The 15,775-nt window shown below is 41.5% G+C and overlaps 1 protein-coding gene across 5 annotated transcripts in view; it reads right to left on the bottom strand.

Moving 5' to 3' along the window:
• frya (furry homolog a (Drosophila)) overlaps window positions 1–15,775 on the bottom strand; it is a 71,529-nt gene that overhangs the window by 32,997 nt on the left and 22,757 nt on the right. For all 5 annotated transcript variants that reach the window (XM_086035016.1, XM_086035020.1, XM_086035017.1 and 2 more), the window contains 21 exons: window positions 15,275–15,367; window positions 15,039–15,137; window positions 14,351–14,452; window positions 14,160–14,263; window positions 13,244–13,352; window positions 13,079–13,165; window positions 12,830–13,001; window positions 12,405–12,537; window positions 12,004–12,111; window positions 10,120–10,375; window positions 9,647–9,829; window positions 9,487–9,573; window positions 8,226–8,485; window positions 6,574–6,766; window positions 5,491–5,618; window positions 5,172–5,229; window positions 3,877–3,968; window positions 3,630–3,802; window positions 2,822–2,982; window positions 2,022–2,132; window positions 1,398–1,552 (listed from right to left, as the gene is read on the bottom strand). In XM_086035016.1, the coding sequence (XP_085891142.1) occupies window positions 1,398–1,552; window positions 2,022–2,132; window positions 2,822–2,982; window positions 3,630–3,802; window positions 3,877–3,968; window positions 5,172–5,229; window positions 5,491–5,618; window positions 6,574–6,766; window positions 8,226–8,485; window positions 9,487–9,573; window positions 9,647–9,829; window positions 10,120–10,375; window positions 12,004–12,111; window positions 12,405–12,537; window positions 12,830–13,001; window positions 13,079–13,165; window positions 13,244–13,352; window positions 14,160–14,263; window positions 14,351–14,452; window positions 15,039–15,137; window positions 15,275–15,367 (2,864 nt within the window). The remainder of the gene's footprint in view (window positions 1–1,397; window positions 1,553–2,021; window positions 2,133–2,821; window positions 2,983–3,629; window positions 3,803–3,876; window positions 3,969–5,171; window positions 5,230–5,490; window positions 5,619–6,573; window positions 6,767–8,225; window positions 8,486–9,486; window positions 9,574–9,646; window positions 9,830–10,119; window positions 10,376–12,003; window positions 12,112–12,404; window positions 12,538–12,829; window positions 13,002–13,078; window positions 13,166–13,243; window positions 13,353–14,159; window positions 14,264–14,350; window positions 14,453–15,038; window positions 15,138–15,274; window positions 15,368–15,775) is intronic.

Consider the following 15,775-nt stretch of genomic DNA (forward strand, 5'->3'; position numbering starts at 1 on the left):
CTGCTACAAAGGCTACCGCCCGGTTGCACTCACTCTCATCATTATGAAGTGCTTTGAGCGGCTAGTCATGGAGCACATCAAAATCCTCCCACCCACTCACGCTGGACCCTTAATCAGTTTCCATTTCGGTCCAACCGCTCGACCATCTCCATTGCCCTGCACTCGGCCCTCACCCACCTGGAGACCAAAGACTCACATGTCAGAATGCTGTTCATCGACTTCAGCTCAGCATTCACCACTATCATCCCCAAGCAGCTCTACCTCAAACTAGACCAGCTGAGACTCAACACCTCCCTGTGCAACTGACTGTTGGACTTCCTGATGTGGAGACCACAGGCAATTCGGGTCAGCAGCAACTCTTCCAACACCATCATTTTGAACACAGGGGCCCCCCAAGGATGTGTGCTGAGCGCCTTCCTCTTCATTCTGCTGACCCATGACTGCGCATCGACATCCAGCTCCAACTTCTTCATCAAGTTTGCAGACTACACGACTGTGGTGGGTCTCGTCAACAACAACGATGAGACAAGCTACAGGAGTGAGGGGAGCTGCCTGGCTATGTGGTGCAAGGACAACAATCGCCACCTGAACGTGGAGAAGACTAAGGGGATTATAGTGGGCTTCAGGAGAGGGCACATCCAGCATTCCATGCTAACCATAAACAGTGCTGCAGTAGAGCGGGTGAGCAGTGCCAAATGCCTGGGCGTACATAGCTCCGAAGATCTGTACTGCACCACTAACACCACAGCGCTGGCTAAAAAGGCTCAACAGGGGCTCTACTTCCTGTGGAAACTGAAAAGAGCGAGAGACTTCCTTCTACACAGGGAGGATGGAAACCATCCTGTGCAGAAGCATCACCGTGTGATACGGAGACTGCACCACTCCCTGCCGCAGGAAGGTAGCACACGATGAGAGCAGTTGAAAAGATCATCGGTGTCTCTCGCTCCTTTCCTTCTGGACAATTATCACATCCGCCTCACCCGCAAGGCCCCCAGGATTGCAGGTGACCCCACTCACCCATCCCATTGCCTCTTCAGAAGCTGCCATCAGGGAGTAGATTGCAGAGCCTTCGGGCCAAAACTAGCAGGCTCAAAGAGTTCCTTCCATCAGGCAGTCAGGATGCTCAACTCCTTCTCTGGTTTGCCCCATCATCCCTCCCTGGCACATACCACCACCCACCAACACTGTTTCTAGTCTAGACCATAATCCAGCTCATGCACAACTGCACTTCAAGCACTGTATTCGCTTTATTGTATTGTCGCTCATGGATGAAACACTTCCTCAGCATTGCCGGTAAATTACACTTTGCAATTAGTGTAGCGGTGGTGACAAGGTTTTTACAGGTAGTCAACAATAATAATAATAATAATGATGTTACACAGACGGTTTCTTTGTACCTGCTGCCGCACACTGTCGCAATAGCTTTGAAGCAACCTGAGGCGAGCTGGTAGGAGCCCGTGTAGCAGCGATCCACGGCCCAATTGAACAGGTTGACCTGGTCTGCGTTGAGCTCCAGGAGCAGGATGACCACTTCGCAACCCAGCTGGTGGACCTGAGTTGAGAGGAGAGCCGTAACATCGTGGCAACTTTAATCAAGGGGGCGGGTGGGGGCGATTCGCAAACATTTGCGTCCCAGATCCCATTACAGCGAAGACATTTTCCAAAGACCACCCTCATAATCCATCCATCCGTTCTCGATACCACTTATCCTCACTTGGCTTGCAGGTGTACTGGAGTCTATCTGACTAGGCGAGACGCATTGTGAATTTCGTTGACTAAAATTTTTGTGTATTAACTTAACGATATGTAGGTATGAGCTTTTACAATATTTTTTTGCACTTTTTAACTTTTTTGTGTGATTGTGTTCTAATTTTGTCGAGTATGACTGCCTTGCAAATAATTCTGCAGACCCTCAAACTATGGTGCCAAGTCTAAGAACCCCAGACTTAAAATTGCTGCTGCTTCTAAAAACTCTGCTTTGCTTTGAGACAAAAAACCCCATGAAAGCAAACATTGTGTACCCGCTGGTCCTGGCAGGCTAAGATGTTGTCCAGCCACTTGTAGAGGTAGCCATCTGGAGAGAGCCCCACATTGTCAAAGACTGGGCCGCAGCACAACACAGCAGACATGGCCTGCAAGAACCCAGAGTGCTGATCATATTCACATTCAGCCATCCATTTTCTGTAGCGCTTGACCTCAATAGTGGGAAGTCGAGCATCGTCAAGTTGTCTTTGGGTTCGAGAAGCGCGGCACAAACTTGGTAGGCAGCCAATAGCGGTAAACCAAAGCACATTTTTACATTTTTGTAACACGATGCAGTGCTTATACATTAACTCTGCACTTTAATATAGGAAAATAAATGAAAATGTACTGCACATAAAAGTTCATTAGAAGTGTACGTAAATTAAATATGTACATGCAAACTTAAAAGTTGATACAGGTTGAATTTTGTTACTAAATATGGTTTTACAAATATGGTTAAACATTGTATTTTGTATTTTGACTTAATTCTCCTCTGTTGCTGTATCCCAATCAGTAAACTAATATTTATTTGAATGCATAAATATACAGTAGTTATGTATACTATAGGGATCTTAAATGTAGACAGAATGCAGTGACTGAGTACAAGTGGGAGTCTGGACTGTAGATCCTTGCGAGTGCTATCATTTTGTACAGGTATTTGTGTTTTTGACTGCAACATTCAATAAACATCTGAATGTCCCTGAGCGACTATGGCTCTCCTTGCCCGCATGTGAGGGCATTACAGTACCAGTCCATGTTTGTATGAATATAATGAAAAGGAGAACGAAAGGCACCATACCTTTAAGGCACAATACTGGTAGCGCGTGATCTGCTGATTCCTGTCACTGTAGCGGTCCAAGGGGGTGAACATGATGCTAAAGGGCCCCGCCCACTGACTAAAGAGAATGAAGAGATGATGTCGGAGGCTCTGCTGCGGAAACAGGAAGCGCCTGTGATGCACTGAGGAGGGGAAACAAGACAGGCTCTTATTTGTCGTCTCATTTAATTAGCAGAAAGTCAGCAGAGTGTTTAAGCATCCTAAACACTCAAGCACCAAAACTGAATTTTCCCATTATACTTCCAGTAAAGTAACATATGATCCTTGTTTTCTGAAGAACCTCTTCTTAACCTCTTGACCTCTTCTTATCAATAAAATGTCTGACTGTATGTCAGATAAAAAGGGGAGGGTGTCAGGTATATTTTTCTGTTATTATCAACAGTGAATTTAGCATATAGTCAGTTCACAATGTTAGCAAAGATAGGGGAACACACTGTTATGCTATTAAATGCCTGAGCCAACGCTAGATAGCTTTTTTCTTCTTCCAAACCAAGGTTGAACTTTTTGGCCATTTGAACAGGGGTATAAAACTGTTTATATCCACTGCACAGTACAAAATTATTTGGACTTTTACCCATCGTAACGTTTGTACTTAAATACTTTTCATAGTCTGTACTGTTTTACTTTTACTAAAGCACTGAAGTTGAAGCAGTGCTTCTACTTTTACCAGGCTTTTTTTATGTCAGTGCCTGTACTTTTACTTAAGCATGGAGTGTGAGTACTTTCGCTACCATCACCCAAAGCAGACGAATAAGATGTTGGAGACTACCTGGTACACATTGTATGAGGTTGGCCACCATGGCACTGAAGTGAACTCGAATGTCCTTGAGGATCTCTGCGTCTTTGTCGTTTTCGGCTTCCAAAAGCATCCGTGTGAGGTCCACGTACTCCAGGAAGAGGGCGCCCATGGCGAGGGTGTCACGCTCCAGAGCCCCGTTTGTACTGAGTGAAAGAAGTTAGTAAGTATACTGCTCTGCTGCTTGTTGATGTGATTTCGTGCTGTGAAGCGTACCAACCTGTCACTGATTACGCCTGCGTCTGCCAGCAGCTCGAAGATGCGCAACAGTTGAAGTCGCAGAAGGTCCCGACGCTCACGTCGCTTCTTGTTCTGTAGAATACAGTAGTACCATCACAGAATTATCTCAATTATCTCTTTTCATTGAAATGAATTAAAATGCCATTTATTCATACCTGCCCCAAAACAAAAACAAAAAAAGATCTGTATTGTAAATATGATTATGAATATTAAAAACATTAAAAAACATTGTAAAAGGTAAACAATAAACTATTTCATGAAGTGTAATTATGTTGTGAGTCATGCACAACACACACACTAATACAAGATTGTATACTTGTGATTTTTTTCTAAGAAAGTGAGTGCTAAGAAGAAGAAGGAGAAGATAGTGTCTACTGATTTGAATCTTTAATTCAAAATAATCTTAGCATTTTCTTTGGGAGGGCTGAAATAGATTACCGGTAATGGATTTAAATTAATTTCATTGGAGAAAGTTAATTTGAGAGACAAATGAATTGAGTTACCAGCATGGCCAAGGAACAAATTAAACTTGGATATCAAGGTACCATTCCACTGTAATTCAGAATTGGGCACTTGTATCTGTGGGGATCTGTGGTGCATATCCAGCCTCGATTATGGAGACCACTTTATAACAACGTAGGAGAATTATGCTTATCCGGTCTGTGATTATATGGAGGATGGCAGAAAGGACCACAATAAACCACACCATTAGGCACACCGAAGGAGATCCAGTACAAAAACTGACCAAAAATTGTGCCTTTGTGAAAATAATATGGCTCAGATTTTATTCACACAGAGGCATTCATTTAAAATATAAACCCAATAGGCCTCTGAGGTCCGCAGACTCGAGTCAAAGAGTGGAACCCAGAGTTCAAATCAAACATGGTGAAGCAGCAGTTAGCTGTTGTGCTGCACACAAATGGAATAAACTGCCTGCAAAATTGATGCTCGCCCTAAGCGTGAATGTTTTTAAGTCCAGGTTGAAAGCTTGAGCTTCTTAAAAGCATTTTTAAAATATGTTTTAATCATCATCTTGTACTTAGTTTTTTTAAATAATTTTAAGTAAGCATATTCAATTGATGTAAATTGTTTTTAAATGCTTTTTAATGCTTTTAAATGTTGTATTTTAATTGTGAAAAGCACACAAATCTATCTTGAGTATGAAATGTGCTATACACAGTAAATAAAGCTGCCTTGCCATGACTTCAATTAACAACATATCAGTATGTACAATTGTGCTTGTAGTTTACTCTGCTGGAAATTAAATCAACCAACCTCAGGTCTTCTTTCCAGGGCTTCTTTCATTAGCGGATGCAGTTCTTCCACAAGTTCCCTGAGGTCAGACAGACAAAATCGGTCATTGTGTCAATCAAACATCTACTGCAAAGAATACTCAACTGCATTTAGCATAAAAAAATATTTTTTTATGGAACCATTTTAGATGCTACAATGAATACAAACCAAGCATCAGCATAACCCTCTGCTTAACCCATGTGAATGCAGGTCAATGTATTTTAATGAAATTACGCTCTGACATCCAGCTCACCACCTCCCTGTTGGTGTATAAAGGGGTCAGAAAAAGTCTGCAAAATACCTGAAGACCAGGAAGTTGGTGCGGCCAAATCCCACAACTAAAGCCTCTGTCAGCTCCACGCTCTCCGACCTCATCAGGGGAACCAATTGCTTGAGGAGCCAAGCTACAGATGGGCAGCCTGGGACCACCTGAGGCATTAAATAACTGTGATTTATATAAGCTCTGATATGATTGAAACATACTATCACAGAAATCCGACACCCCAGCATGAGGGTTATATTTAGAGCAAAAGTTGTATCAATATATTGCCTTAGAGAGTTTTAATCTCCAAAAAGTCGACATTCTCCATTGGACTTCACGGTTAACAATTGCATTTAGTTGATGTTATGCTGTTAGGTATGCATTTTGAATGAGCCTCCCCATTTTTTTTTTAATAAATGAATAGAAATCAGACAACATACATGCCGAGGGTGGACAATGACAGGGTGGACATATGCGGCTAATGTTAGCATTTAACACTAGAATGCCCAGAAGGCACATGGTGGACCTTTACCACACAATTTGATTCTGTTAGCAAACTGACTGTTAAATAAATATATGTACGATCTTTTCCCAACTTTATGCCCATCGATCACAGATGGATGCCCTTTCAACGTGGCCCTTCCACGAACATGGCACGGAAATTCTTTGGTGACGGGGGTGGTGGAGGCCGTTGCGGACTTAACTGTTTCCAACTTTATGTGTACTGCGGAAGGCAGACCCCCGCATGCACTAGAGCATGCGGGGCACCCATTCCATTGGTCCCACCCTCTGCAAACCCACCCTGGACGCAAAAAGATGGAGAACCCTGCTGTAAACAAAAACACATCCATTGCTAGTAGTTCTGCGCATAAAAAAAAAAATAATGGAAAGTTTTGATTTAAATGAAAATCCCAGTGGAGGGAAATGAACCTAAACCAAAATGTAATTTTACTAATTGTCATTTACTTTTTCTATAAGTGAAGAGGAAAAAATATTTAAAATCGAAGCAACACGGAACGGAGGTTTTATTTTCAGGCCAAAGAGACTAGCCCAACACCATGTCCGTGTTCTGGCCACGTAACTGATCCTTCTTCATTTGATCTGTCAAGTCACATCTCTTACCTTGTTGTCACAGCCCACGGCGCTGTCGGGCGGGGTTGCAGCGATATCGGGTGTCGATGCTCTCAGGTGACCCGCGCTCATGACGCTGGGCTTGGCCACCCCGAAGCAAAGGATCAAGTAGTTCCTCCACAGGGTCACGTAGTTGTCCGCGTTGCCCGAGATGCTGCTGGTCTTCTTCGCATTTGCAGGGTTACTGGAAATTCACAAAGTTATTTGCAACACTTGAGTTTTCAGACAGCTGCATTCCAATAAAACAATCAGGGAAGCATCTCGAGCACCCTGCTGACTCAGCCCTCGGATCAAACAGCAGATGATGAAGCCAAATCTCGACAGTGTTGCATGTTGTTCATAAAGTTCATATAGTTTTATTTATGTGTTTTTAAAAGAGACACTATTGTATAAAACCTTAATAAAACAACAACATAAAGAAATAAACAGTTTTTATAGCCTTTAATACACCCAGCAGCAAACTGTTACGCGGAAAGAAATTAATGTTGAAAGATATCTGTTACTTGCTTTATATTAAAAATACAAAAGAAAAATGTAAAAAATCTGAAAGTTAGGCAATTTTTAAAGTAAAAAAATATGTTGAAATGCTAATTATTAAAACACTTTATTTTTAAATGTGAAACTGAAATATTTGAATGTATGTATGCAGGAATAAAAAAGTATTTTCACAATCCAAAGTTGAATGGTTAAAAGAGGGAAGTCAACCCCAAAATGTTCTTTACAAGAATACTGTATGTTCTATGCAGGCCCACAAGCCGAAACATGGCATTCTGCTTAATATTGCGTTTGTAGTATTTGAGTTAAACAATAAAATCCACCCATTTTTGTTTATCTAAGGGGGCAGCCATTTTCCCACTTGTTGTCGACTGAAAATGACATCACAGTTGCTCACGGCTTGGATAATGACCAATCATGGCTCAGCTTCAGAAAACTGGTGAGCCGTGATTGGTTGTTACCTGAGCAAATGTGGTGTCATTTTCAGTCGACAGAAGTGTCAAAATGGCCGCCCCCCTGAGATGGCTAAAAACGGGTGGAGTTTTCTGTTTTAAAATATTTTTTAAAAATACATTCACAGACATTTCTGAAATGTAAATTAAATTTTAAATTAATAAATTTGAATGTTAATTGATATGACAATTTTAGAATGAAAAAAAACTATAAAAACACATCTTTAATATTGCAATATATCACTCTAATACTATTAAGTTTTTTGCCTACACCGTAATCCCCAATAAAACCAAGATATGTAGAATGTTTTCCTTTTAATTCAGTTAGTTGCTTAGTAGCTTAGCTTGCAGTGTATTGATTGGTTTTAGCATGTGTCCTAAACACTAAACGACGTAGCCTTCTCTTCCTTCCAATTTTCTGAATGTGGCAACAGCCCACAGTGGAAAAACTTTCTGACCTAGATGGACAAATGCAAGTGAAATGTTTGTGGAAGCATCAACACCTGGTAGTTCGTTTTAATGTGGTGGAAAAATGACTCAAGCAATGAAATTATTCAGCACAAACAGGGTTAATGGCCTTTTAGAAAAAAAAAAGCTCAATTTGTTGTGTTTGCATTTAGGTGTACGTTGTTGTTTTATATTGTCTACCCTGTTTGTCTATGCCTGTGTAAATAGAGCCAACTGATTAACTCTCACTTGGGGTCAACCACTGGCATGAGGATCTGCATCCGAGCGAAGGCGTAGGGCCACGCGTAGCCGAGGGCGGTGGGGCAATGCTTGGGCAGGTAGTCCTGTCGCAGCAGGCTGTACATGCACAGCACCCACGGGTCCTTCACCGACTGCGCCAAGATCCACGCGTGCGACGGGCTGCGGATGTCATAGTGGCTGTTGACCAGCCGGGCGTTCCACTCGGTGAGCCACTGGAGGTCTACGTGGGGACCGGCGGATGTGCTGGCCTGGAAAAGAAAGGCACATTTATGTACACATACACCTCCATCGAGGCTGCAATGTTGAATTGAATGAAACGTCAAATTATGGTCATAGACAATGACATAATGTTGTTACAATTAAAAGAAGAAGAGTTCGTTTTACAATTGTGATGTTGGTTGTAATGTTTAGAATGTCCCATATTGATAGTTTTAACTGTGATCCCCAAACATTTGTTAATATCCTTTCAAACTCATCGTACAGCATTGATGGCTTCGAGATTACTTTGGAAAAAGACGAGAACAGAGGATGTGCATGCAGGTGCAGTGAAGACTCTCATGTGACTTCTTTCGCAAACAACCATGGCTAAACTCTTTCCTGACATACAGTACAAAACTTCACACCAATGTATTACTTTTCCATTAAAAATGACTTTGACTCAAGCTTGTGGCATTTTACGGCATTTCAGACGCAAATAGCTGGGACTAGGTTCCACAGAAAAACTGACAAATATTTGAATTCATAAATAGTGAATTGCAAATTTGCAGGGATTAGTTTACAGTGTAAACAATACACTGAAAAGTAGAGGGGACTAACTATTTTTGTCATTTTACAGGAGAGCCATTTAAAGATTTAGGGCTGCTGCCCAAAGGCTGCCACTGCACTCATCTGAAAGACTTGCATTTCTATTTATATTTCTACACTTAACTTAAAGCGAAAGTCAACCCAAACACATTTTTTTCAAGAATATGTTCTATGCAGGCCCAGTAGTTGGAAGACGGCATTCTGATTAATATTGCGTCTGTGGAATATGAGTTAAGCAGCAAAATCCACCCATTTTTATCCATCTAACGGGGCGGCCATTTTGTCACTTCTGTCGACTGAAAATGACATCACGCATGCTCGGGGTTCAGTTAATGACCAATCGTGGCTCAACTTCAGAAAACAGGTGTGCTGTGATTGGTCGTTACCTGAGCCCTGAGCAACTGAGATGTCATTTTCAGTCGACAGAAGTGAAGAAACAACTTACTGTGTCAGAAATGGTCACGTTGACAAAGCTGTCGACGATCGCAGGGCTGAGCTGGTCCATGACCTCAATCACCGGTTTATCGTCATCCTGCAGAAGACAACGTGAAGCTCTAAACTCAACAGCAAAGCACGTTCTTTCGCCTTGTCGCCTCCGACCTTACCTCAGACTGTCCGACCACGCTGAAGAGGCTGCGGATCTCCTTGAGGACGGCGACAGCGAGCCTTCGAGTGCTGAGCTGGCAGGAGCAGAGGAGCACAAGAGCCAGACCCTCTACGGCATGTAACACGGCAGCGTGGGGGCCTCGCTCGGTTGCCGCCTTCATGTTGGAGCTCGTCTGCAGCAGCTTGCAGACGACAAAAACTGGGATTCAGGGATTGCGCCTGCCAGCTGAAACCATCAATTTTAAGTATAGTAGCAAAGTCTACATTTCTAAGTTCCCAGCAAGTCCCAAGGAACTGTGGCAAAAGCCAACCAACAAGTTGAGTCCCTACTAAATTTCAAGACAGTCAAGTCATTACTTGGGTTGAGCAAGTCTCAAGTCAAGTTATACAGTCTTAAACCAACATTAAAATACTGTAACATGAAAAACGAGGCAGAGGTTTTATTACTTAAAATCAGCTGGGATTTAAGCACCTCGTCTGTGTGTATCTTAGCCACGTCGTAGCTCTTCCCCGACGCCACTGCTGTCAATTTCCACTGGGTGAGAAGCTGGAACAGCAGCTTGAGCGACGCGTCTAAAAGCCCCTGGTGTGTGTCATGGACTTCACGCAGCACAAAGCCGGCGAACCCAAACAGCACGTCGTCCCGCCAGTCTGACAGGTCCACCAACAGACTTTGCAAAGTGTTCTGAGCGATGAGTCGGAGCTCATTGTCCATGTGAATCGTCAGTCTAATGGACAAGAAAACACATTTTTAGAAGGGAGGGACCCACAAAGACGCAAAATTGTGAGGGAAAAAAATGGAACATCTTTTGGTTAGAAGCCTACTTCCTGGATAATGCCATTGGGGTTTTGGAGGGAATTGTAACATTTATGACACTGTGATCATATAGATCTGCTCCAAAATTGATTGATTCGATTTTCGCTTTGCTAAAGTGTTGGGGAACAGATCAACCGACCGGCCAAACAGGAAACAACAAACTAAGAAACCAACAAATAAATAAAATCATTTTCAAAAAGTCAACCAACCAACCAATTACTGAGTCAATGAAACAACGAAAAACAACCATTGAGCCACTCAACCAACCAAAAACAACCGAATCAGCTAACCAATCAACGAACAAAAAAACATTCTAACCCTAACACCAAACAAAATAAAGAACCATCTTATAAACCAACTAACCAAGCAACCAAAGAAACAACGAAACAAGAAACCAAGCAACAAATCATTAAACCAAACAATAAAACTAGGAAACAACCAACCAACCAGCCAACCAACCAATTAACCAAGGAAACAGCAAGCCAAGCAACATAACAACCAACCAGCCAACCAACCAACTGACAAACTAACCAACTAAACTAAACTATGAATTGCAGCAGCTAGTTTGACTGATATCAAGCGCTAGCAGGCTAACCAAGCTGGAAAACAAAAAAATACCACTTGATGAATTGAAATGAAGCTAATTTACAATACATTATTCATTCATAATGATGAAAGTAAATTGAATGTCATGTCATCTTCCAAACCGCTTATCCTATATAGGGTCGCGGGGAGTTGCTGGAGCCTATCCCAGCCGTCAATGGGCGAAGGCAGACTACACCCCGAACTGGTCGCCAGCCAGTCGCAGGGCACACATAGACACTGTCACTGAGCGGGAATCGATCCCACGCTGCCCCCACACAACTCAGGCGTGTGTACCACTACACTATCAGGGACCCAGTAAATTGAATGTTTTCATTTTAATTAAAAAGTCATTCATTCAACAAAAATAAAATATGATAATATATGACAAAAATACCTTGTTTGCTTAGTAAGCAGCATACTTCCTGGTTCATGAAAAAGGATGAGGGACTGTGCTGTTTTGAATCTCAGGTGGACTGAACCATGCATGACTCACAAAGCTAACTAACCAGTTGAATTAAAGTAAAGCTAATTATAAACTATAATTGATAAAGCTATAAGTAAATGTAACATATTTTGCATTGAAAAACAAATTTAAATTCAACAAACAAACCAACAAAAACTGGATGAAGCTCAGAAAAGGTTGTTTTGTTTCAATTTCGGCGAAGCCTTCTGTTAACCATCTGTCCCATCAGGTTTGGGCTCATGAATTTAGTTAGATTAAAAAAAAAAAAAAATCTATATATATATATATATATATATACAGAGTAGTATACTGTGATTGATAGGAATTTGACATAGAATACACATAGAAGTGCTATAAAACTAGGTAAAAATTACTGCAGTTTTGTGGCAAAGTTTCAAGTTTCAGTCATATTTGTGTGAAAATTGTGCATCTTAAATGTACCACACTACTATTTTTTTTAAGCCTTTATACTAAATTGTTCATCATCTCACCGGGACAGCAGGTCTATGAGCTCCGTCTTTGACATGCCGTCGGGCATCATGCGAGGAATGGCTGCCACGCACGTCCTGAACAAGTCAATCTTGGGCTTCCTTTCACCCCTGCAACACGTTTTGTGTACATTTAAATGTACTGTGGGGGTAACTGTCATAAATCTATGTATTATTTGTTCTTTTTATTTTCAATTGGCAATCGAAACTTCCAAAAGTGTCTATTATTTTGTTTTGTTTTTTTTCAATCTAACACAAAGAAAAGATGACAAATTTTTCATAGTAAACTTTTAGGCTCAGATCCAATGTCCGATGTCAGTGTCAAATTGTGACCTGCAAGTCTGGTGGAAAGAACAAATGATACACTGACGATCATAGCTTGAGTTCTGTCATCGTGTGCATACGTGATCATGTCCTCGGGTTCTTTGTTCAACATCTGAGCGTTGGTCATCATCATGCTGCGTCCCACCTCCTTGTCCAGGTGTCTCAGGATGTTGCCAATGGCCTTACGCACGTGGTGGTAATACTGGGACATCCCTGAAGGGGAGGAAATACAGTGGTATCAATTTAACTCAGTCCATGACCACACACAAAACCTCCCTATTGAAATGAACCGAAATGCCATTGAATTACCAATATTTTTTGTAACATGTTTTTTTAAAGAAGGAAAACAGCACTGGAAAGTATTGTGTCATGAAAAAAAAAACATACAGTAATTACATCACAAGAACAAATGGAAAGGAACAGTTTTTCCATAATTGCTATATTTCAGGGGGAGTCAACGTTGAGTCAATAAAATAATTAATGGCCACAGTGTCACTCCCTTTACCGATGACTTTGGCGTCATCGTCCGTTAGCGTTTTGCTCAGGTACGTCTTCTTTACTCGCAGCGTGTTCCCCGAGGGTAAAGTGCAGCCAGTGTTGGGCATCGGTGGCTCGCCGTCCTTCTGCTGCAGTCTGTCAGCCACCACCAGGAAAGCTCTAAGACCGATATTCATTCTCTGCACAGATAGGACCATTTGTTTACAGTCAGGTTTTATGCAGTTTTCCACTAGGCTTATTTTCTGTGTGTTTGTACCTCCGGATTAAGACTGAAGGCTTTTGTAGGTTTCCCCACACACAGGAGATCAAAAATAATTTCTTTCATGGCAAAATCAAGTCTTTCCTGTCATGAAATAAGAGGAAAGACATGGCTAAAAGGATATTAATAGGAAGTATTATTATGAGACAGTTTTGCGCTCACCTGTGCAATAAACTGGATGATTTTGACAAAGATGTTGAGAGGCATGTCTCTCGGCACCACACTGCGAGAGCCTTTGGGGAAAAGCGTTGTTACAATGGTGTTGAGGCGACTGTGGACAAAGTACAAGAGAAAATAGCTGATGCTGTAAATCACAAAAACAAAAAACATCTCAGTGCCGATGCTAAAAAACAAAAAAAAAGCTAGTGTTTTAGCACAGTGAATGGTTGTAAGCTATCTTAATTATGTCTTTAAAAAGAAAAGAATGCACAGTTTTTATGGGAATACAGACAAAGAAATAGATAGAAATACCGGGTAAGGTTAACTGCTAAAAAAAATGGAATTTATTTTAGCTTTTTAGCATGAGCAAAGGCTGGATGCTCTCTGGCAAACTAGCTCATTTTTGCTTTTGCAAATATGATATAACGCACAATTTGGATAGAAAAACGAACAAATGAAGGAAAGAGAAAATTAAGGAAACAATGCTAAAAAATAGATAGAATGAAGGAAAGAGAAAATTAGGGAAACAATGCTAAAAGATAGATAGATGGATGGATGGATGGATGGATGGATGGATGGATGGATGGATGGCTGGATGGATGGCTGGATGGATGGATGGATGGATGGATGGATGGATGGATGGATGGATGGATGGATGGATGGATGGATGGATGGATGGATGGATGGATGGATAGATAGATAGATAGATAGATAGATAGATAGATAGATAGATAGATAGATAGATAGATAGATAGATAGATTTAGCCTACTTCATATTGAGAGTTTCAACACCCCCCCATTCTGTATTGTCAGTGATTTGTTTTTTCAGTGTCATACACCACATGAGTCTGTCAGCTCAGTGTGCACTATGTCAAGTGCGTGTACTGTACGTATTAGGACAAAGTGTGACAATGCTCACCCTTGCGTTGCAGTATTACTCTCGCACTTGATCCTGATCATGTAGACCCACAGCAGGCGATACAGAGACTCCAGCGCCACGCGAGCCATCTTTGGGTCTCGACTCTGCATCACAATCACACCCAGAGTAGAGAATCGCACCATGGAATTCTGCCAACTTAGTGGGGACTAATTTGAATGACATTACATTACCTTGAAATTTGAGAGGCAGTTGTTGAGGAAGACGTGCCATTTGTTGAGGAAGAATTGCTTCTGGCTGACGCACAGCAGGCAAGTCACTAGCGGGTAAAAAGCCTATCGTGGCGGGGAGAGGAATGAAGCAAACCGTGTTTGAAAATGAATTAAATGACCCCGACATCAGTTTCACCAATAGAGACAGAATTGGTGGAACATGTCTATCACAAAAGAAACTCAGGCAAAATCCTCATGGTCCCATGTCTCAAGTTGAATAGGAAGTCATTTTGGACTGAAGCATACATTTTGGTTGAATTCCAGGGTTCATACTTTGGCAAATTTCTACTGGGTAATTTACCTAAATGAGCACCAATCAGGTGCAGCTATCTAATTTCTCTTAATTGACTACAAACACTTGGACTTATTTACCACAAAAACAAATCTATCCAAAAATATAAAGGCTTTCTTGCATATGACATCTAATGTGGGCGGAGCATGCTGTAAAAATGTGATCAATTTTGAGGATTCATCATGAAAAGGGAGGTGTGAAGACCTCGTTAGGCCTGCCAATGTTGTCCAGTGGATATTTATAAACGAGAGAATATTGCACAAGCGTGATGAAATCCAGGCGATGAAAGTATGCAGCGTAACGGTCAAATTAAACATCCCAGATTTATGTGAGCTTGTTTTGCAGCTGTTAACTGACCAGTGAATGCTTCTTTCTGGCCGACAGATCGAGGGTTGTGTCATACAAGCTGTCCACAAAGTTCCTCAGGCAGGGAACATTCACCTCATTCTTCACCGCCTGCAACAGTCACATACAGTAAGCACAACACTTCCTCGGAGGAGTACTCTTTGTTTTGTTTTGTTTGTTTTCCACAAGAGAGACTCTGTTTAATAAACTTGACATTATATGTCCAGACAAGCGGGAAAATAGCTTACTGCCGCAACAGGAACCAGAATTTCAACAAAGAGCCCAGCCAAGGCGTGCTTAATGTCCTTGTCCTTAACCTCCAGGAAGTATTGGGCGCATTCCTGCAAAGAACACATTTACAAGAGGTAAACAGATTTTATCTTTTTTTAAGATCATATCTGAACCAAACTTCCAAACAGTATACTGTAGAAGCTTTTTTTTTTATGTTAGCATGTCCACAAATACTGAAAACTGTGAGGAGAACCCTGGTCAGTGTGAAAAGTCGTCTCTGTTGTCTTCAACTACCTATTTTAGATTTTGCATCTTTTCCCAATATGACTTTCTTCTGCTTAGCTGAAATGGTCTTACAACTAGCGAACCCGCCTAACTTGTTGCTTATAGTCAGTGCGGTACAGTCACTTCAAGCACTTGCATCCCATTTTCTTTAGTTATTCGTTTCTATTTTGTGCGCCTTTTCCCAATGTGACTTTCTTCAGCCTTCTAAATGGTTCAAATGGACTGACAATTAG

The sequence above is a fragment of the Filicampus tigris genome, chromosome 7 (genome assembly GCF_054856515.1).
Source record: "Filicampus tigris isolate MCC_2025a chromosome 7, RoL_Ftig_1.0, whole genome shotgun sequence".
Lineage (NCBI taxonomy): Eukaryota > Metazoa > Chordata > Actinopteri > Syngnathiformes > Syngnathidae > Filicampus > Filicampus tigris.